This window comes from Cottoperca gobio, chromosome 6 (assembly GCF_900634415.1).
Source record: "Cottoperca gobio chromosome 6, fCotGob3.1, whole genome shotgun sequence".
NCBI lineage: Eukaryota > Metazoa > Chordata > Actinopteri > Perciformes > Bovichtidae > Cottoperca > Cottoperca gobio.
In genome coordinates, this window is record NC_041360.1 from 25,289,327 (window position 1) to 25,311,953 (window position 22,627).

At 46.0% G+C, this 22,627-nt stretch overlaps 1 protein-coding gene across 3 annotated transcripts in view; it reads left to right on the top strand.

Moving 5' to 3' along the window:
• cftr (CF transmembrane conductance regulator) overlaps positions 1-22,524 on the top strand; it is a 32,206-nt gene extending 9,682 nt beyond the window's left edge. For 2 of the 3 annotated variants that reach the window (XM_029433025.1, XM_029433024.1), the window contains 24 exons: positions 331-546; positions 1,080-1,169; positions 2,749-2,912; positions 3,117-3,242; positions 3,920-4,166; positions 4,258-4,350; positions 5,924-6,100; positions 6,340-6,531; positions 9,688-9,782; positions 10,560-10,646; positions 11,009-11,798; positions 11,895-12,023; positions 12,097-12,134; positions 12,262-12,548; positions 12,642-12,721; positions 13,447-13,597; positions 14,457-14,684; positions 15,310-15,410; positions 16,492-16,722; positions 17,919-18,074; positions 18,451-18,540; positions 18,706-18,878; positions 20,296-20,401; positions 21,238-22,524. In XM_029433025.1, coding sequence (XP_029288885.1) covers positions 331-546; positions 1,080-1,169; positions 2,749-2,912; positions 3,117-3,242; positions 3,920-4,166; positions 4,258-4,350; positions 5,924-6,100; positions 6,340-6,531; positions 9,688-9,782; positions 10,560-10,646; positions 11,009-11,798; positions 11,895-12,023; positions 12,097-12,134; positions 12,262-12,548; positions 12,642-12,721; positions 13,447-13,597; positions 14,457-14,684; positions 15,310-15,410; positions 16,492-16,722; positions 17,919-18,074; positions 18,451-18,540; positions 18,706-18,878; positions 20,296-20,401; positions 21,238-21,453 — 4,263 coding nt within the window. In that variant the 3' untranslated portion in view covers positions 21,454-22,524. The remainder of the gene's footprint in view (positions 1-330; positions 547-1,079; positions 1,170-2,748; positions 2,913-3,116; positions 3,243-3,919; positions 4,167-4,257; positions 4,351-5,923; positions 6,101-6,339; positions 6,532-9,687; positions 9,783-10,559; positions 10,647-11,008; positions 11,799-11,894; positions 12,024-12,096; positions 12,135-12,261; positions 12,549-12,641; positions 12,722-13,446; positions 13,598-14,456; positions 14,685-15,309; positions 15,411-16,491; positions 16,723-17,918; positions 18,075-18,450; positions 18,541-18,705; positions 18,879-20,295; positions 20,402-21,237) is intronic. The other variant, XM_029433026.1, reaches the window with a different exon arrangement.
• Positions 22,525-22,627: the final 103 nt, after the last annotated feature.

Below are 22,627 nucleotides of genomic sequence, written 5' to 3' on the forward strand. Positions count from 1 at the left end.
TGTTGTTGTTGTGTCCTCTTTAGATATTTAGTGTCCTCTCAGTTTACAGACATTTCTAAATGGTTTGGAAAAGCTTTATGCGTCTTGGTAGAGGAATGCACTTGTGATTTATATTCTGAAGCTTCTACTTCAACAAACCTTTTCTCCAAAACTGACCACGTTATAGGATCTTCTCTCACAAATCTCAAAATAACAACGCTTCAGGTGCATCCCTAGAAATCAGTAACGGACTCTGACTTCCTCCAAGGGGACAAGAAAGCAGATGTGTGTAATGTAAAAGTAGATAAAGTCCATTAACCTCTTCTCTTATTGTCCCGTGTCTTGGTGTAGGAGGCTTCCAAGACGGTGCAGCCTCAGCTTCTGGGTCGCATCATCGCCTCCTTCGACCCGTTCCACGCTCCGGAGCGGGAGCAGGGATACTTCCTGGCCCTGGGTCTCTGCCTCCTCTTCACCGCTCGCTTCCTCCTGCTGCAACCTGCCATCTTCGGCCTGCATCACCTGGGCATGCAGATCCGCATTGCCCTTTTCAGTCTTATATACAAGAAGGTAAGGGGGGGACAGGGAGTTTTATTTATGGAACTGAGACAAAAGGCAAAAGATAAGGTCTTTTTCATTTATCCTTAAAAGTTGAAATGTTTGAGATTTAATATTACATAACTTAACATTTAATATGCAACACAATGTCAAAGATTTGCCTTTTGAAATGCTGTGAAGTTGAAGTGTAAAGTCAGAACTTGCAGCCAGTGACACTGTGGGCCTTTTTGTCTCCGATTACTCGAGAATGAAAAAGTGGCTACATAAAGTCGCCGCTGTAACAACCCGTTCTTGGAACAGCTGATAAGACAGTACGACAGCTGTGTGTGAGCGTTAGTCAGCTTTTATCTTGTTATTGTTTTTACGATCGCACAGAATGATCAGCTTCCCACTTGTTCAGCACGCATCAGTGAAAATTCCCAGAAAGCTTCTCGCACGTGGAAGCCCAGCAGTGGCGATCCACAGGCGGCTGTGAGGGGTGTGGCAGCCGGGTGTCCGTCTACCTCTCGTGCTTCATCTGACTCACAACGTTTGACCTTTTTCAGACTCTGAAGCTGTCCAGCCGAGTCTTGGATAAGATCAGCACAGGTCAGCTGGTCAGTCTGATGTCCGCTCACCTCAACAAGCTGGATGAGGTGAGAAGCGTTGTGTTAGCGCTCATATATACTGCAGCAGCGAGCCCCTGTTACCTCGACAAGGAATGCAGATCTCACTATTTATTCAATTATCTTCAAATAGAAATCTGCAAAACTTACATTTTTCCTACATACAAAATGAGATTTTAGTGAATGAAACTCCAGGACACCAGTGTACACGGTGGACACTGTTACAGAACGTGCAGAAGTCACTTTTATAAGTCTCTCAGTAGTTTTCCTCTCATTAGTAGCCTGGGGAAATGTTGTCCCCCCGGCAGGATGAGGGAGAATAAGAGTGACACTTCACACCTGTTTTATAGACCCAACACAGAGCCGTGTGTTTTACATACTGAGGGGCAATTAGAGGACAATAGAGCTGCAACAATACACACATGTAGACAAACAAACACACAATTAGGTGTGTGTGTGTGTGTGTGTTTGTGTGTGTGTGTGTTTGTGTGTGCTTAGCCAAAGTATTCTGTAACTGTGAATCTGTTTTGAAAAGCACCTTTCTGATTATGCAAGACAGCATAGCTGGAGGTTGTGTGTGTGTGTGTGTGTGTGTGTGTGTGTGTGTGTGTGTGTGTGTGTGTGTGTGTGTGTGTGTGTGTGTGTGGATTGAACTCAGTCTTGCCTTGGGTCTCACCGTGGCGTTGAATGTGGAAACACTCTGCAACTCGCTTTGAGATAATTATCACCCTGGCTTGGCCAAGGCACCGCTCTCTCTTTATATTGACTGGTGGGGGGGGGGGGGGGGGGTTACCTAGTCTGTGTGTGTGTGTGTGTGTGTGTGTGTGTGTTCTCCTTGTAGGTGAGTGGATGAAAGGGAGCTTATAGAGGGTGAGACCTGAGAGCTTCTCTCCTCACACAGCTGAGGTTCAGCAGCACGCTGTTTGACTGATCCTCTGTGCACAATGTGTTTGGGACGGGGAACGTGATCAACCACAAAACAATTGCAAAACATTAATAAGAGTAAGTGATCCTGCACTCTGACCTCCCTCAGGTGAAGGACGGTGTTTTGCATATTCTCTCCTACTTTGCAATTAAAGTAGTTTAATTCTACACGCGTCACGTGTGTTGGAGAACAGCGTTGATGAGCAGAGAACGGCTAAATGTATTTAAATAAGGTTTGGATCTCCGTCAGACCTGACTGCACGTTCATAACCCTCATGCTTTCTGTTTGTTGCCAGTGTCGGTAAACGTTTACCTTTTGTTACACATGACTACGTTTCCAACTGTGTGTTTATGTTTATCCAAGCTGACTCCAGCTGCTGCCCTCTGCTCCCTTTCCACAGCCACCTTGTCAAGTAGGGAGTGAGTGTACGATACCTTGAGTCTGACCTTTGACCTCTCAAGAGCAAAATAATATGTTTTTGGCTTCTTTGCTCCTCTATGACAGTAAACTCAAGATCGTTGAGTTGTGGCACGTCGTCTTGTGCATCTTATACAGGCCCCCCTCCTCTCAGCCTATCTCTAACACTTATTCCAGGCATCTAACAACAACAACAACAACAAAACATTTTTGACTTTGAGACAAGGGATCCTACTGATACCATCTGTGTGTGTGTGTTTATCTCAGAGCTTGGGTCTGGCCCACTTTGTGTGGATCACCCCCCTGCAGTGTATACTGTGTGTGGGTCTGCTCTGGGAGCTGATCGAGGTGAATGGCTTTTGCGCGCTGGCAGCTCTGACTCTGCTGGGCATCATCCAGGCCTGGCTCTCCCAGAAGATGGGACCGCACCGGTGGGGAAACACTACCACACATCCACTCGTGTGCTCTGTCCTAATGTCTAAAGGCAGTTACTCTCATATTCACATACCGCACATGTTTTATTTATATTCATGAATGTGCATGTGCTTGTATGTATGCATGGATTGGATTCGTGCGTGCATGTGTGTGTGTGATGCTGTAAGTTGGTAATGTAATAAACTGTGTCCCGTGAACAGGGCGGAGCGAGGAGGGATGATCAGCCGCCGCCTCGTCCTCACCTCAGAGATTGTGGAGAACATCCACTCTGTGAAGGCTTACGGTTGGGAGGACGTGATGGAGACCATCATCAAGAACATCAGGCAGTAAGACCCCAAAACAAGGAAACATTTCCTGCAGCTATTCTCTTTTCTTATTTACTTATGTCTCTGCTGGTCATTTTGAGCTAAGAGAGACGACAGAACGCTTCCTAAAGTTGGGTATTAGCAGGTTTAAAGCCACTTTAATCTCAATACAACCCCATAATCTATATATATATATCTATATCTATATATATATATATATATATATATATATATATATATATATATATATGCATTGATGATACACATATGAAGATTTACTGCAATAAATAAACTCAGGAGGAACAACGAGAGTAAGCAGACGTCACCATCTAAAGGCTTTTACTGCTGTAGAAATGGAATCAACCTGGTGCTACAATCGAGAGCGAGATGTTAAAACGTGGGTCACCAGCAGAACCACGCTGGCGTCACCGGTGGCAGAATCAGGATTGGCAAGTACAATAAACGTAGAGGAAAGAGTTTTGGTGTCGTGGTGCTGAAGTATGTTTGGTAACCTTTAGAGCTAACACAGAGACACCAAGACTTCACGAGCACCTGGTAGTGATGATGAACGACGGACTGTTAGCTGAAGCGCTTTACGTCTGCGATGTGGCTGAAAATAATAACATGACGGTATTATTTATACGTATTTAATTATGAAATGATCTTATGATCTCATATCCTCTGTCCCCCCCCCTCAGGGACGAGATGACGCTGACGAGGAAGATCGGTTCTCTGCGTTACTTCTACAGCGCCTCGTACTTCTTCTCCGCCATCTTGGTCATCGTGTCGGCCATCGTGCCGCACGCGCTCAGTAAAGGCATCATCCTGCGGCGTATCTTCACCACGGCCTCGTACTGCATGGTGCTGAGGATGACGCTGACCCGCCAGCTGCCGGGATCCATCCAGATGTGGTACGACACGCTGGCACTGGTCAAGAAGATCGAGGTGGGTCCAGAAAACGGGCGCGGGGTCATTCAACAAATGTAAAATGTGCGTGTGAATATAATACTGATGTGTCGTAATTTGTTTCCTCCAGGATTTCTTGATGAAGGAAGAATACAAAGCGCTGGAGTACAACCTGACCACCACTGAACTGGAGCTGGTCAACGTGTCGGCCTCCTGGGACGAGGTTAGTTCATCAACACGCAGTGTGGAAGATAACTGTGACGTACTGCATGTTGTAGAATGTGTGTCGAAAAACTAAACGGTACATTCTGGACACCTTTCAGACTTCTCTGCATGACATGACGTGCAGAGCATCAACAACAAAGATCCTATTCTTATATATAGACTGCAGACTAAAGTCTCTCTGGCTGTTAGTGCCGTGTGCAGATCTGTGTGTTGTGCAAATACTACCACCACTTTACTCAATCTCAGATAATAAATGGCTACTGTTGAAGTAATGTCTTTAAACAGATATCTGCATATGTGTGTGTGTGTGTGTGTGTGTGTGTGTGTGTTGTGTGTGTGTGTGTGTGTGTGTGTGTGTGTGTGTGTGTGTGTGTGTGTGTGTGTGTGTGTGTGTGTGTGTGTGTGTGTGTGGCGCCAAAGAGGCCGAACGATCGGCTATCGTCTGATGACTATTTAGCTGTGTATCACCTTTAAATGTGTTGTAAACTGGCTACCTGTGTGTTATAATATTCAGCTTAGTCTCTGTGTGTCTTTGTTACCACAAAGATAAATAAATAAATGAGCCGGGTCGTGGCTAAATACAGTATATTATCTGTACTTCTGTAAACAGGTAACAAAAGGTAACAAGAACAGAGATGTTTAAGGTAGTTTAGAAACAGTGTTGGCCTTACACACAACAAGTATCACATATGTCTGACATGTAAATATATTCGTCAGGTTATTGTACGTTTACTCTACCGCAGCCTCACAGGTGTACTAGTGCGAGTAGTTTAATCTTATCTATAGGCCGAGGCTGTAAACTTGGTCCAACAGGTGTGATTCATTGACCACCCAATACCGTGAGAAAACAAATGTCCAACTCAGTTTGTTTCCGTGACTTTGCATTAATTAATTATCTCAGTGTCGTCAGCAAACTTTGCTGGGAACGCTCTGAATCTCCCTCTGAGTGTCAGAGTTGTGTTCAGCACCTAATTCCCAGATTCTCCTCTTGCCTTCTCCTCTTCCTGGAATGTGCCATTCTCCGATGAATGGGAGGGGTGTTGCCTTTCTTTACTGCGGACAGCACGTACGTCAGCTCATTACAATGAGAATCGCACAGGCAAACCTATACAACCCGCAAGCAAGTCCCGACATTAGAGGAACGCTGACCCTTAAAGCGCCGCAGGGGTCGATGATTAACCCGACGAGCCGAGCCGAGTTCCCCTTTTCCAACATCGATGTGTCACCCATTAATCTTTACGGAGGCGGTGACGGATGAGGTGAAATAAGGCCATTGTGAGACTTTGCAGAATCTCTTGTTTCTCACAGCTGTTCGGCCTCGTGTGTGTCAGTCAGCAGGCAGTACATGCCGTGCACACGTACACGCTCACAAAGATATGTTCTTAAGCACAATATGATACAGTGTCGTGAGTTGCAGCCGTAGTCTGACTATGAAGCGCACACGTGCTACACTAAGTTCCAACCTTCCTGCTTCATGCACAGTTTAAGCTCAATGAAAGGGAGAAATATAAATGACTTTGGTGTTCAGTCCGTTCAAACCGGTGACGACTCTGATTTGGATTCTTCTGCAGGGCATCGGTGAGCTGTTTGAAAAGATCAAGCAGGAGAACAAAGCAAACGGACACCTGAACGGTGACGCCGGCGTCTTCTTCACCAACCTCTACATCACACCTGTCCTCAAAAACATCAGCCTGTACCTGGAGAAGGGCAAGATGCTGGCGGTGGCTGGGTCCACTGGCTCCGGGAAGGTAGGTCAAAGACATCTTGTGTGTCTGTGTCTCTGTGTGTCTGTGTGTCTGTGTCTGTGTGTGTGTGTGTGTGTGTGTGTGTGTGTGTGTGTGTGTGTGTGTGTGTGTGTGTGTGTGTGTGTGTGTGTGCTGCTGAATCCATCTAATGTTCGGTCAAAGTGGTCGAGCAAGACGCTGAAACCCTTACAGGATGACTCGTTGCCGCATCTTAAAGCGACCACTTACTTCCTGTTTCCCAGAGTTCCCTGCTCATGATGATCCTGGGAGAGTTGGTGCCATCTGAGGGTAAAATCAGACACAGCGGCCGCGTCTCCTTCTCACCACAGACGTCCTGGATCATGCCGGGCACGATTCGAGACAACATCCTGTTTGGCCTGACGTACGACGAGTACCGCTACACCTCCGTCATCAAGGCCTGCCAGCTGGAGGAGGTACTGTGTCATTCTTTGTGTTTCTTCTTTACATCTTCGGTTCTGCAGATGAGGTGGATTTCTGTAGGTATGTTCAAGCAAAGTGGCCGTTGTTGCTCATGCAAACTACACAGATCAGCTGCAGTTTATTCCACTCTCACTGTTAAACATTAAATATTACCACTTCTGTTATACCTGAGGGTGAGAGACTCGTGCAGCAATCTATTCAAATCGATATGGTTAGGGAGCAAACACAAGTACTTGAAGCATACAGACGGACCACATTAGTGTTTGAAACACTAGAACTATGAATAAATACACACGTTTAATGTTGCAACATTGGGCAGCAAGTACATAAAGATTGTATTTATAGCACTTTTCTAAACAAACCGTTATAACAGGGCGCATGTTGCGTCACTGACGCACAGTAGCAACATGCATTGCAACGCAGCTTTTCTTTGGTAGAATCCTTCTCCAGTCTTTTCTCTCAGCTCTTGTCAGTTTTCTGTTCGGAGCCTCTGCAAGGCATCAGGAAGGTTCAGGTTTCCCCCGTCCACATCTACACCCATTATGTCCCTCACACACACAAAGACGCACTTGCTTGCACATTCTCTGTCTCTTACACTGGTACACATACACGCTCTCATAAGCCTCAGTGTTGAGTGACGGGCCCCTCTGCGGGATAATGTCTCCTCTGTTGCTATGGAAATCTCAGGTTTTGTCACCGACATGGAATATGAGCTTGTTGGTTCCCAGTGACAGACGAGCTGTACGAACCATCAGATCCCTAAACTTGTATCAAATATGGTTTATATTTAAAAATAAGACTCTTAAATGTTGCATACATGAAAGCAAAGTGTACAAAATGCCAGAGAATAGTGAAAAACATTCATCCCAGGTTCGTAAAGTCCAACGTGATGTCTGAAACACAAATGTATTCAGTTTAATGTGATATAAAACATATTTAAGAGGCTGAAAACAGCATTTTCTGCACGAAAAACCTTCTTAAATGATGAATAAATGAACAAAATAGTTATTATAGTCAGTTTTCTTTCAATTAACCGACTAATCGTTGCAGCTTTAAATCACTTTTGTATCTTATTACAGATGTTGCATGATCCAAAATATTCTACATGCATACATTTTATTTTCTGGACAAATAAAAGCATCAAAAAGTGTTAAATACACTGTATTATTATTATTTATACTGAACTCAATGCAGCAGCTCATGAAGACGCTTCGACCATCGTAGCTGTTTGCGTCTCCTGCGGCGCTGACGAAACACAACATGTTGTCACAGCAAACAAAGTAATATTGTGACGCCTGGATGTGCTGAGAAGAACATCTTGTCTCTGAGGAGAGGTGTCGCGCTGCCAGTCCTGTCCTGTATGGAGGTGACAGGAAGTGCTTTGTTTGTGAGTGTTGAGGCTGAACACCAGGAGAGACACCTTCAGTGCTGGGCTGATGCTTTGTTTGACGTCGTCAGATGATCGTGCTCTTATATTATTTCTGACTCACTCAATCCTGATAAATAAGAAAGAAAAGTACAAATAATCCACATTTTCCCTCCAATTTATTCCACGTATTATTAAAAGGCCCAGTCTTACATTTAGTTTCCTCAAACACTGGTGTCATGTAAACAACATCAGTCGTTTGTTTTAGTTTGAACTACTTTGTTGATGCTTAGATCACAGATTGTGCCTTTTTAAATGAATAGATCTTCGTCTGCTGATGTAAGAGAATAATAAATAATAAGAGACTCTGCAGCACAAGCTGTGTCGCAATCTGTCCGAATAATTTGTTACTAATAACTTTTTATTCTCAATTATCTGCCGTTCAATCCCTTCAAGAGGCTAGAAATGACTTAACATAGAGAGTAGACAACAGGACGGGTCCCCAAGGCAACCCTCGCAGGTCCCTCCAGACAGACGGGGGGGGGGGGCTCACTGTTGTTGCCCCCTGAAGCAGCAGACAGACTGCCCTGGGTGGTCTTCCCACTGTAAACTCATCCTCAGCCTGGAGCTGCAGGTGCTTTTTGTTCGGTCAGACACACAACATGTGTTTGTGTTTTTTCTATGCTGCTTTATTTTACAAGCTGTTAAACAACCTGTTAACTTGAATCCCCTACGCGCTCCCGTCAGGACGGCGGAAGCTGCCGTTAAAAAGGTAGGAAGTTTTAACGATGATAAAGTCGTCGTGTCACTTTATCCTCATTGCGAACGACGTGTGTTGACGTGTGTTGACGTGTGTTGACGTGTGTTGACGTGTGACGTCCTTCATGTGCCATCTGTGCTTTGTGCTTTCAACACATTTCTGATCATATGAACATGAACTTAAGTCAAGAAATTAATCTTTTATTCATTATTTTATTGGTGCATCTTCAATCTTCTGTGCATATTAGTAAGTAAAAATGTAAAATGTATTTAAATTGGTGCTTGAAACGGCGTCTGCTCATGCAGAAATGATGGCAGAGTTATGTTTTATTCATTTATTTGTGTTTAACCTGCAGACATTCTGAGTAAAACCAGTGTTTTCTGGCTGCATGGTGCCAACATGTCGCGCTGTTTCAAGCTGCCGCTGGTGTCTTCCATCAAACGTTCTGCATTTCCTTCAGAACACACTGCGAGTTTCACCAGAGCCCCAAAATCATCTTCATTTTCATTTGCACCTCATTGAATAAAACTTGACGAGCCATTTTCTGCACCCTAAAGGATCTACTTAACGACGTTGTGCCCTCAAACAGTTCAGAACATATGAACAGTTACACTCCATCTCACGCTTCTACCATTCAAGCATTGCTTTCATCCAAAGGGCCGAACATTGTGTGGCGTTAGTTATCAGCATCAGTAGATACAATTAGAGCGTTTATCTTCAAACCACTGACCTGGTTTCTGCAGCATGTTGCACGCTGACAGAGCATCTCGCAGCCTGTTCATTCATAGTTTTGGCATTTAACACACACTGGGGAAGTGCAAAGGGGTCAGCTGAAACACCCAGGTCATCATTTATAAAGTTATTGAAGGAATAAGTTCAGTAAAGCAAGTTGAGGCTGAGATATGTCTTAGAGAGTTTGACATTAACGTGCTCTCTGATATCACACGGTGTCTCTTGCTGTTGTATTAAAGCTGACCGTGCATGTTTGTGTTTGACCTGCTGACCTTTGGTTTTGCGCTGCAGGACTTTGCGTTGCTGCCTGAGAAAGACAAGACGCTCCTCCTCGAGGGAGGGGTGACCCTCAGCGGAGGTCAACGGGCTCGACTCGGCCTGGCCAGGTACTTCTTGTTGCACCTGTCTCGTTCACCTCCGTGTACCCGTTAGCTTTAACCACCTACACAACTGCACATTCCCTTTGCTTCGTCCAACCTGAGACGTGTTGTTGTTCTGCAACGAACACAAATAGAACATGACTCAGGATTTGAGTCATACTTCTAATTGATGAAGCGATAAATACAGAACATAGTAAGTACGTTTTATACTTTGTGTCGGAGCATCGCACAGAATAACTGACTCACTTGTTATTATTTGAGGTCTGCAGACTCACTGTAGTTGTAGTTATAAACATTCAACATTCAAACCATCAATTTCACGACTGTAAACTCATCACTGTTATCAATATCACCTTTACTGGCACCTCCAGGATGAGAGGCTCCATGTAGGTCAATAAAAACATCTAGTGAAGAACATTTACAAGTCTCCAGGATCGTGTGTCTGCACGAACTGCTGTGTTTTATGGTGTCTAGATTTAATGACGAGTGCTTTCCACAGCCCTCAGTGGAGCTTTATCGCCCCATTATATCACACACTCTCATACCTCCATGCATTATTTATTGCTTTAGTATCCTGGCATCAACGCAGCCACTCCTTTGGGTTGTTTTTGGCTTCTGCTATCCGTGTAAACATTCACTGGAATTGATTGATTCCCACAGGGAACTTCAACTTCCTCATTTACATCCTTTTGATATAAAGTTTCTGTGTTCTCTGTTTCTCTGCCCGTCAAGTTGTGTGTGTGTGTGTGTGTGTGTGTGTGTGTGTGTGTGTTCTCCCCTCAGGGCTGTGTATAAGGATGCAGACCTCTACCTGCTGGATGCACCCTTCACCCACCTGGACATCGTGACAGAGAAAGAGATCTTTGAGAAGTGTGTATGATCCCAACAGAGAGTCTTTCATGTGGAGGGGGGGGGGGGGGTTGAGTTTTAGGTTCAAGGTTGTCTCTTGTTGTCTCAGACGCACTCTGGTTGACGGGTGAGTTGCGGCTGCTTCATCACAGTGTAACCTGAAAGGGAATTATCCTTCTGATGAAAGGTGGACTTTGGGAGTGTTGTGGAGGGGAACAGCGGGCTAACATCACGGCTGATGAATATAGTCGTGGTAATAAACACGTACAGGAGCTTCTACACGCCAGTAGACGAGCTGAGGAGAGCTACTTCATGAATCTTTTAAAAACATATATTTACATGTATATTTCTTTACAGTCTCCACGTTCTGTATCGTTCCCCAGGTGCGTCTGTAAAGGTATGGCCTCCAAGACGCGCATTGTGGTCACCAGCAAGCTGGAGCATCTCAAACGAGCGGACAGAATCCTTCTGCTGCACAACGGCGACTGCTTCTTCTACGGCACCTTCTCCGAGCTGCAGGCCAAGCGCCCCGACTTCAGCTCCCTCCTTCTCGGCATGGAAGCTTACGACAACATTAACGCGGAGCGACGTAGCTCCATCCTCACCGAAACTCTCCGCAGGGTCTCCATCGATGAGACCGCGGGCTTCCGAGGCCCGGAGACGATGCGCCAGTCCTTCCGGCAGCAGCCTACGCCCATAACTGTGTCTGGATCCCCGGGCCATCCTGGAGGTGACGGCTACCCAGAGAAACGCAAACAGTCCCTCATCCTGAACCCTCTGGCAGCCGCTCGCAAGTTCTCCTTCATCGGGAACTCCCAGCAGACTGCGAACACTCCCCAGTCCACGACCATAGAGGACGGGGTTCGTGAACTTTCAGAGAGGAAGTTCTCCGTCGTACCCGAGGACGATCAGGTGGAGGAGGTGCTCCCCCGGGGGAACTTGTACCATCATGGGTTACAGCACCTCAGCGGGCAGCGGCGCCAGTCGGTCCTGGCGTTCATCACCAACTCTCAGGGCCATGAGCGCAGAGAGCAGATGCAGTCCTCCTTCAGAAAGAAGCTGTCCATCACGCCGCAGTGCGACCTGGCGTCTGAGCTGGACATGTACGCCCGCCGCCTGTCCAAGGACAGCGTGTACGACATTAGTGACGACGTGGATGAAGAAGACATGGAGGTAGAGCATGTCTTCATGATCTAAATGTTCTTGTGTTTCAGCTTCAGAGTGCAGATGAAGCCGCTGCTTGCTTAACGTCCTTCTGTTTGTTCACAGCAATGCTTCGCAGATGAGCGCGACAACATCTTTGAAACTACCTCATGGAGCACTTACCTACGCTACATCACCACCAACAAAAGCTTAGTCTACGTCCTCATTTTCATCGTCATTGTCTTCATCATTGAGGTAAAATCACCACTTCTAAGTTGTTGTTTACTTTGTGAATTGAACCATAAATAATTGTGTGCTCCACTTTCAGGTCGCTGGTTCAGTCGCTGGCATTTATCTCATCACTGAGTAAGTTTCACGTTCCTGACACGCAGCAGTCTGCACGTGTTCCAGAAGTGTTCCACACAAATACTAAATTGTTTCTCTCGTGCCTCCTGATCAGTCTGTTTCATTCTCCATCCTTCTGTTGTACCAGCGAGATCTCCAGGGACAGCGCCAACCCTTCATCCCCGAACTACATCGACGAGCAGCCGCAGAACGCGTCGTCGCCGCCGACCCACCTGGCGGTCATCGTCACACCGACCAGCGCTTACTACATCATCTACATCTACGTGGCCACGTCGGAGAGCGTGCTGGCTTTAGGGTTCTTCAGGGGTCTCCCGTTGGTGCACACGTTACTCACCGTGTCCAAGAGACTGCACGAGCAGATGCTCAGCGCTGTGATACGCGCCCCCATGAGTGTGCTCAACACCATGAAGACAGGTGACACATCTGTTTAGCAAAATAAAAGCCTTACGAACAGTCACGTTCACTTCAATGAGTTCTTCCTGCTTTTCTCTCTCGTTTGTCTTGAAGGTCGGATCATGAACAGATTCACCAAGGACATGGCCACCATAGACGACATGCTGCCTCTGGTGCTGTTTGACCTCATACAGGTATTTACCCAAAACAAATCCTCAGATGTGTCACAGTCGGTGAATTAACGACAGCAGATAAAATAAAGCTGTGTTCTGTATTTAGCTTATTTTAACTGCTTCAACAAAGTCACACAATAACACAAATTAACCGATGGAGGCGGCGGCAGAGCAGCAGCTCCCGTGTTCAGCCAGTACAACGCCACAGACCCACAGACCCACAGATCCACAGACCCACAGACCCTCCAGATCCACAGACCCACAGACCCACAGACCCACAGATCCACAGACCCACAGACCCACAGACCCACAGATCCACAGACCCACAGACCCACAGACCCACAGATCCACAGACCCACAGACCCACAGACCCACAGACCCACAGACCCACAGACCCACAGACCCACAGACCCACAGACCCACAGATCCACAGATCCACAGACCCACAGACCCACCAGACCCACAGACCCTCCAGATCCACAGACCCACAGACCCTCCAGACCCACAGACCCACAGACCCACAGATCCACAGACCCACAGATCCACAGACCCACAGACCCACAGACCCACAGATCCACAGACCCACAGACCCACAGACCCACAGACCCTCCAGACCCACAGACCCTCCAGACCCACAGACCCACAGATCCACAGACCCACAGACCCACAAGACCCACAGACCCACAGACCCACAGATCCACAGACCCACAGACATGCTTTTTAAGATGATGTTTCCGTCTCACCAGCTCACATTGATTGTCACCGGGGCCATCTTCACCGTGTCCATCAGACGGCCGTACATCTTCATCGCTGCCATCCCATTGGCTGTCATCTTCGTCATCCTCAGAAAGTACTTCTTACGAACTGGACAGCAACTCAAGCTGCTGGAGGCTGAAGGTGAGAGGGGGGCTACAATCCTTCCTAAATGTCAAATGCATTCTGATGTATGTAAAGCTTCATGTAATGCTATGCATTGGGGATCTATTTAAATGATGCATTGTTGGGTCGTGCCGATGTGTCTTCAGACGTCCTTTTGCAGAAGTAACCTTGAGTAACAGGCTCAGGGGTCCGCAGCGCTAGCTCTGCAAGAACTAACCCCTGAACATGAATTACACACTGAGACAATCGTGCAAAGATGAAATGGCAAAGTGAGAACATGATAGGAAAACAGAGGAAGAGAGACAGACGCTGTCATCATAACTGGCAGCAAAGGTCACGCTGTGAAGAACAAAAACATGGCAGAGGAAGTGTTGAAAGAGAGGATGGGCGGGCACTCAAAGGAAGGGAGGGTGAATAAAACAGTTTATCAACACGGAGCTCCACCTCTGTGACGAGCGTGTCTCTGACTCATTAATCCTCCAGTGAAGTCAGTGAAGGTATTAATATACATCACGTCCATAACACAAAGATTTACTATAGTTAGAGCACGTTTAGAAGAAGTGAGCAGCTCTGCAGAGGAGGGTGGGATGTTTTCTGCTCTCTGCAGTCTGAATGTTTCCGTGTTGACGGCGAAGTCTTTCCGGAGCCGCCGAGAGCACGTCGGGGTCGGGGAGATGAGCCGAGCTGGGATTTCCTCCGACCCCATCCTGGTGTTGCTCTCTCTGCTGTCACAGGCCGCATGTCTGACAAAATACAATGCAGCGATCTGTTAGTCGCTCTAATGTTTAGCAGAAGCTTCTCGCTCGTTTCATCTCCTGAAGGTGTAAACCTGCCGTTTCCTGTGCATCAACATGTGTTCCCTCCTCCCGCCCTGCAGCTCGCAGCCCCATCTTCTCCCACCTCATCATCTCGCTGAAGGGTCTCTGGACGATTCGGGCGTTCGGGCGTCAGACGTACTTCGAGACGCTCTTCCACAAGGCGCTGAACACTCACACGGCCACCTGGTTCCACTACCTGTCCACACTGCGATGGTTCCTCTTCCGCTGCGACATGATCTTCGTCCTATTCTTCTCCGCCGCTGCTTTCATCGCCGTGGGAACCAACCGTGAGTGGCGGGGCGACTGTGGGTAGACAGATGGAGGGGATTTAAGATGGATTTAAAGCTCCACTCCTTTAACTTAACTTTAAGCCTTAATACAATTAAATGAGGTGAGTTATAGAGAGATGTCCCCTCATACAGTCATAAACTGAGTCTGCGGTAAAGTTCGGCAATTTTAACACGAAGGTTTGGGATCGACTCGCTTCTGGAGCCTCGAGTGGCCGTTAGAGGAGCTGCAGTTTGTGCCCTAAAAATCTTGTCTTTGCTGACGTCCAGTAGTTCCACTTCTCCCTTCGCTGCAGTGATGCTGGGTGCGGTCTGAGGTGAGGGTTAGTGGAGCGGAAGTTATTCTTTAAAAACACAAATGTTTCCAGTGAGTTCGCTGTGAGAACGATCAAAAGGGTTGGAATGCCACCGGATAAAATGTCATGTACGAAAGGAATGAACATACACACACACACACACACATGTTTATGTTGGGAGCAGATTAACGGGTCATTATTTCCAACAGAGCAAAGAGCAGCGCTGCATTACCTGACTGCTGCTCAGACATCACAGAGCAGCTGTGAGTGGATAATATCGAGGTGTGTGTGTGTGTGTGTGTGTGTGTGTGTGTGTGTGTGTTCTACAGAAGACAAACCAGGCGAGGTTGGCATCATCGTGGCCCTGGCCATGCTCATCCTCGGGACGTTCCAATGGGCTGTCATCACCAGCATCACTGTAGACGGACTGGTACGTGCGTCACACACAAAGCTGTCACTTTGCATCATACTCAGACTGACTTGCATTAAAATACATCTCAACCAATGACCGATGAAGAGTGTGTGAAGCGAGACACACACACACACACACACACACATTAGAGGAGAGTTTGCTGAGAAGTTCCTGCCCGTCTGGAGTTCAAGCTTCACAAATAGTGAAGAATGTGCATCTCAGCTTCTCAGAGTCCGAGATGATGGCGTTACACGTGTGGAGTTGTTTGTTTGATCTGCTGTAAAAGGAAGAAAAGCAGGAAATCTGCATATTTGAGAGGCTGAAAACGGCAATTTGTTTCATTAAAATAACTTTATTATCAAAAGAGTTCACACGCCGACTCCCCGCTGAAGTTTGCACGTAGAGACGAAGCTTCTCTCGGCCCCAAAGAAGAAGAAGGAGGAACTTCCCGTCTTGTGCTGCACACTGAACACCAACGTTTCTTATTTACTAAAAGAAACCAACGTAGAAATACATTTGAAGAAGTCTTAGTGTTGCTGTTTGATTCACTTCCAATGATCGATTTAATGCACTTATCTTAACTTCCTGTTAGACGAGGGGGGGGGCTGCACGTTTCACCCGTCGTGTGGTTGTTTCCTCCTCACATCTTGGTTAGTGGAGCTTATCGCAGTGCAGGACGTTTTGTTCAGTACACACACACACACACACACACACACACACACACACACACACACACACACAGACGATGGTGGTGTCTAACGTTCTAATGTAAGAAGTCAAACTGATCAGTGACTCCCTCTGAAGGATGTTCATGTTTCTCCAGAACATTACAAAGTACATCTTGTTTGCTTTTGCCGAAACATTAATTTCAACTTTGATGATGAACTAAAAACTAAACAAACTGTCTTACATTTAGGGTTAGGGGAATTTATATCTTAGTGTGTGTGTGTGTGTGTGTGTGTGTGTGTGTGTGTGTGTGTGTGTGTGTGTGTGTGTGTGTGTGTGTGTGTGTGTGTGTGTGACATGAAGCAGGAGTTATGTGTTTCCTTCCTCTCAACTCGATGGAGGTCACTGACTGTACGTCTCCTCACCCTCTCAGATGCGTTCGGTGGATCGGGTGTTCAAGTTCATCGACCTGCCATCAGAGGAGCCGCTGCCGGCGAAACCTGCCGGCAAAGGAGGCGCCGACCTCATCATCGACAACCCGCACGCCCAGGACTGCTGGCCCAACCACGGCCAGATGGACGTCCAGGGCCTCACTGTTAAGTACACGGAGGCTGGACGCTCCGTGCTCAGCGACATCTCCTTCTCTGTGGAGGGAGGGCAGAGCGTAAGTGTGTGTGTGTGTGTGTGTGTGTGTGTGTGTGTGTGTGTGTGTGACTGGATGTTAATGAAACCCGGCAGAGTGATGCATGTTCGTTGCACCTTATTGGATTTTAAAACATCAAAGCATTGATGACACCGCAATTAAATGAATTAAAGGCTCATAGAAGGGTTGAAGGGTACATGCTCGCCATGTGTGTGACGTGTACTGCTCGCTTTAATCCAGATTTCTCTATTAACACTGGATTAAGCGACTGTGTGTGTGAAAGAGGTCATGATCCTCTGCAGTCCGAGTACTCCACAGTACTTCACTGTGTCACCGCGCTCATTAGTGTCGTTTCCAGATGCAGTCAGGCGCTGTGTTCAGTGAAGAACTGATTGACTCACTGTGAGAATCAAAAGTTAGCGACCAGCTAGAGAAGAAAGGAGTTGTTGGAGACGACAACAGTTTAAAGGAGGGTGAATATTGGACGGAAACACGACTCTAAATGAAAACTATTCTTCTGCTGGATGTGTAAATGTAACTAACAAGTTGCCATATTCACTTATAAGGTGATAACGTGCGTGTTGTTTCCCACCAGAGGACAAAATAAATCAGTTAATGACGTTTTAAGTTACAATTTTAAGTGATTTTTGTTGTCAAATTTAGAAATATTCAAAAACAAATGAGCAAAACTCTGCAAGAGCTGTTCAAATACAATTAAAAGATCATCAAATAAACAATTACACGACCGTGAACAATGTGCATAAAACAGCAGCTTCAGCAGAAACGCTTACGTTCTGCTTCATTGCACACATTCTGTAATCTACACACTCGTGTCTGTAATGTCTCTCTCTCCGCCTTTCTAATACCTAATGGTCTAATTAGTGCAGAACAACTGCCAAATAAGTAGTTTCCAAATAGCTTTCAGTGGAAAACAGAAAACATGCATCACTTGACCGCTCTTCTCTCGCTGCTGCTGGCAGTAATTAGTCAGTGCGAGCTCCTGTAATGAGGAGGACAGCTGAGCTGTAGCACCGTCCCATTAGTTCCTCGATGGCCTCCTGATGAATGAGCTAATTGTTGCTGCGAGGATGCAGAAGAAAGGACGCACAGCTTTCAGACTTCTGAGCAGCTCGAGGCGGGATGGTCTCCTCGTCCTGCAGACTGTGCAGTATTGCGTGCACACGAGGACGTCACATGCAATGTTTGTGTTTGTGTAGATTGGTCTGCTGGGTCGAACCGGTTCAGGGAAGAGCACGCTGCTCTCCGCTCTGCTGCGTCTCGCCTCCACTGACGGAGAAATCTGCATCGACGGCGTCTCCTGGAGCTCCGTCTCCCTGCACACGTGGAGGAAGGCCTTCGGGGTGGTGCCGCAGGTGATGCTGCGACTTACACACGGTTTCAGATCCAAGTACTGAACGAGAAACATTTCAACACGTGGTGATGAAGCCGACACGAGTCGCATGGCTCCACTACATGTTCCTAAAGATACTTTGCATTATTTTAAGAGTTTTTTGATAAGATAATTGTTATTTTACTTTTATTTTTACACTTAATGGTGTTAATATTTAAATGTCATTAGTTTTTAATGAAAGTATAATGAAGCAGTAACTAATAGTAAATATATTACTTACATATTCACACGTTCCAAAACACAGCCTGGAGCTGTCACTCATCTCAGGCCAATAGATCATCTTAATCTTTATTATAAATCATATGTTTTAAATGTTTTCTCCGCTCTGTGTTCAACAGAGAGTCTTTATTCTGACCGGCACTTTCCGGATGAACCTCGACCCGCACGGACGTCACAGCGACGAGGAGCTTTGGAGGGTCGCAGAGGAGGTGAGGCGCCGCTCACTCTTTTCTTCTGCTGTTAGAACAAGTTTAGACATTCAATCAATCAATGAGACGTAATGAGCTTCAGATGTTACGTCCTGCGGTGTCAGTAGAAGAGCAACTCTGTGGCTTTGTGGGGAAACTGAAGTAGACCGTGTCCTGTGTGTGCAGGTGGGTTTAAAGTCTGTGGTCGAGCAGTTTCCAGACAAGCTGGACTTTCAGCTGGAGGACGGAGGCAACGTGTTGAGTAACGGACACAAACAGCTGCTGTGTCTCGCCCGCTCCATCCTCAGCAAGGCCCGCATCCTGCTGCTGGACGAGCCCTCCGCCTACCTCGACCCCATGTCAGTAATACTGTGCGTGTCTGTGTGTGTGTGTCTGTGTCTGTGTCTGTGTGTGTGTGTGTCTGTGTGTGTGTGTGCGTGTGTGTGTGTGTGTCTGTGTCTGTGCGTGTGTGTGTGTGTGTCTGTGTCTGTGTGTGTGTGTGTCTGTGTCTGTGTGTGTGTGTGTCTGTGTGCGTGTGTGTGTGTGTGTCTGTGTCTGTGCGTGTGTGTCTGTGTGTGTGCGTGCGTGTGTGCGTGTGTGTGTGAGTGTGTGTGTCTGTGTGTGTGTGTGTGTGTGTGTGCGTGTGTGTGTGCAACATAGTGTCTGTCTATACTCTAAAGTTTCCCAACTTTAATTTGAGTTCAGAAGTAATTTATTATAATTTAATAATCAGATTCTTAAGTGCAGTTTTGAGGTACTTTACTTCAGCATTATATAATACTTAATAATTCTACTTTACTACATTTCACAGGGAAATATTGTACTTTTTACTATTCAGATTATTAATACAAAATATGAATTAATTAATTATGAGGTATTATCGTAGATTAAGCTACAGGGCAGTTTATAAAGTAATTACAATAAGCTCCACCTTTCACCAGCTGCACCGTTAAAGTATCAGTGATATTAATACTGAATGAGCCGTTTCTTTTGGTGCTTTCAGAACATTGTGATGCTAACACTACAGTACAGTTACTCTCTGAGTACCACCATCTCTTAATACGGCTCGTTCAAACATTAAGGCTGCAGAAACGACGGGTTTAGGGAACATTATGAGACGGGTGCGCGTGAAACTCTCTGCGGCGTCGTCCTGTCTGCCGGTGTTACTGCCGGAGCTTTGTCTTTTCTGCTCCCTGCTCTGCAGTTTGTAGACTGTACGTTGGCTCTTTAAGCTCACAGCAGGAGGCACCTTTCTTGTAAATACTATTTATTGAAGCTTCTAAACACAGCTGATATCTGAAAGTGATGAAGGGTGTGTGTGTGTGTGTGTGTGTGTGTGTGTGTGTGTGTGTGTGTGTGTGTGTGTGTGTGTGTGTGTGTGTGTGTGTGTGTGTGTGTGTGTGTGTGTGTGTGTTATTCCTTTGTGTGTGTTTGTGGGAGCAGAAGTCACCCAAATCCAACATGTGTGGTGTTCCTGTCCCTGCATATGGTGACAATCTACAGCACTTACTGTAATTCTGACCTACTGTACGAGTGTGTGTGTGTGTGTGTGTGTGTGTGTGTGTGAGAGAGACCATATGTGCAGAGGGGGGGTTCATAACGGTAAATGAAGCATGTAATGAGCACTCTAGTTTAGCCTGAGGCAAACGCTGCCTGCTCTTTCATGTCAACTTCAACGGGAGCAGAACGCTAAGCTAACGTGTGTTAGCGGTACAGAGAGACGGCCTTTGATGATGACGTGTGTGTGTGTGTGTGTGTGTGTGTGTGTGTGAGCAGAACGTTGCAGGTCCTGAGGAAGACGCTGAAGCATGCGTTCTCCGGCTGCACCGTCATCCTATCAGAACACAGAGTGGAGCCGCTGCTGGAGTGTCAATCCTTCCTGGTAGGTTTCTGCACACGTTGTATTTCAGTATTCGGTTGTTTGTGCGGAGAACGTTATCGGATCGATCTGCTCATGAAACCTGATCAGCTCCTTTAACTTGTGATGAGGAATGAAACTCCTTCTTCTTCTGTGGTGTGTTGGAGCAGGAAGTGACCTGGTGAGGCGCAGTAACCCCAACTAACAGCTTTTTGTATTCAATTATTTATTTATTGACATTTTCCGAGAAGTTTTTATGTATCGATGAACATCACGGACATGTTAATGCAGATACATGGAGAGATAGAGATCATTAATATTAAAACAATAAATAACATTTGAAGAGATGAAGAATAAAAACTAAATTAATAAGAGAGAGATAGCAGTACTGATAAATAAGTACGTAAAATAAATACAGAAACAAAAAGTAAAGGATGAAAAAGATTAACAAAACCAAAGCTTTTGTTAAAAGGAACGTATAAATAAGTTTATACTTTAGTAAACAATAAACATAATATAGACACAGATAGTTCTGCAGTTTCATATTACTGATGAGGACAACAGATGATGTACCACACACACACACACACACACACACACACACACACACACACACACACTGTGGCTGTGGTTGTAGAGTGGACTTCATGTAGCTTGGTTGTGTCCTCAGTGGAAGTCGATATTTTAAAGCTATATTCTAAACTACATTTTGAAACAGTTAAAAAGTTGTTCATACAAAACCTGGAAAATAGTTTCCTGCTAAATTTTCACCTCCAATGAGCTTTTATTTTGAAATCTTAGAAGCCCCAGACAAACACACGACTAACTCCCCCCCCCCCCCCCCCCCCCTGTCTGTGCAGATGATCGAGGGCAGCTCCATGAAGAGCTACGACACCATCCAGAAGCTGCTGAATGAGACGAGTCACCTGAAGCAGGCCATGAGCCCCGCCGACCGCCTCCGCCTCTTCCCGACGCTTCACCGCCTCAACTCCAGCAAGAGGGCGGCGCCGCAGACCGCCAAGATCTCGTCACTACCGGAGGAAGCAGAGGACGAAGTCCAGGACACTCGCCTCTAACAGGCCAAACACACACACACAGCTCCACCTGAAACGGGTTTGATACTGATGGTCGTGAATGAAGACAAAGAAATCTGCCAACGTCCCCGAATTACCAGTAGACATGCATCTCAATCACTAAAACTAAGACCAATAACTGTGTTTAATATAAAAACTATATTTACACTCAATCATAATTAAATAAAATCTTTTTTTGACCAATATATTGATGTAACCCTCGTACACACACACACACACACAGCTGTCACATGAGGAAGCTGATGGACAGAGAGGATGTTTTGCACACACACGTAATTAAATGTCAGTAATTGTGTGTGTGTGTGTGTGTGTGTGTGTGTGTGTGTGTGTGTGTGTGTGTGTGTGTGTGTGTGTGTGTGTGTGTGTGTGTGTGTGTGTGTGTGTGTTTTGTTCTGAACACGCTGATACTTCTTCCCTGGAGGCTTCAGATTGGACTGAACGTAAACGACACACACTCGTGTGTCTCTGCTCGGTCTGCCGCCGCACCAGGAGTGTGTTGAAGACTTCATGTGCGTTTAAGTATCTTCCACACAAACATGAACAGTGGTCCAGAGACCCTTCCTCTTCTATGTGCACTTTAAACTCCTGCCTGAGGTACTCGTCAGCTTCCACAGCTCGTGATTAAATGCTGCGCAACACGTTAAATAAAGTGTAGATGTAGAGTTGTGACCTTATTGTGAACACTTGATGGAATCTGCAGAGAAGACAATAATTCATAAAACTAAATACATTTTCTATTTGAAAGTATATTTTTTCAGAGCTGTACAAACGCAAAGAAAACATTTAGCATTTCTTTTTTTGTATCATTTTTCCAAGTGCTTCCTCTGGACTCGACTAACGCCACTCGTGTGCCGCTCCTTCCTCGCTGTACGATAGTTTTGTAAAAGGCACCACGGAGAAAAGCCTTCGTGTGAACTGTGACGAGAGTTTTTTACAGAGTAACTTAAGAACAAAGATGTTTCTTACTCATAGGAACGGGACACAACGTCCACAAACATGTATAAATGTATTTGTTCAATCGACTATATTTCCAGTAAAACTAAAGATTTTGAGAATGTCCTTGTGGTCGTGTCATTATTGTTTAAAACCGGCGTAAACTCATTCCATTCTCTGCAGGTCGGTGAAAAGCATTCTGGGAAATGTAGGAAATGTGAAA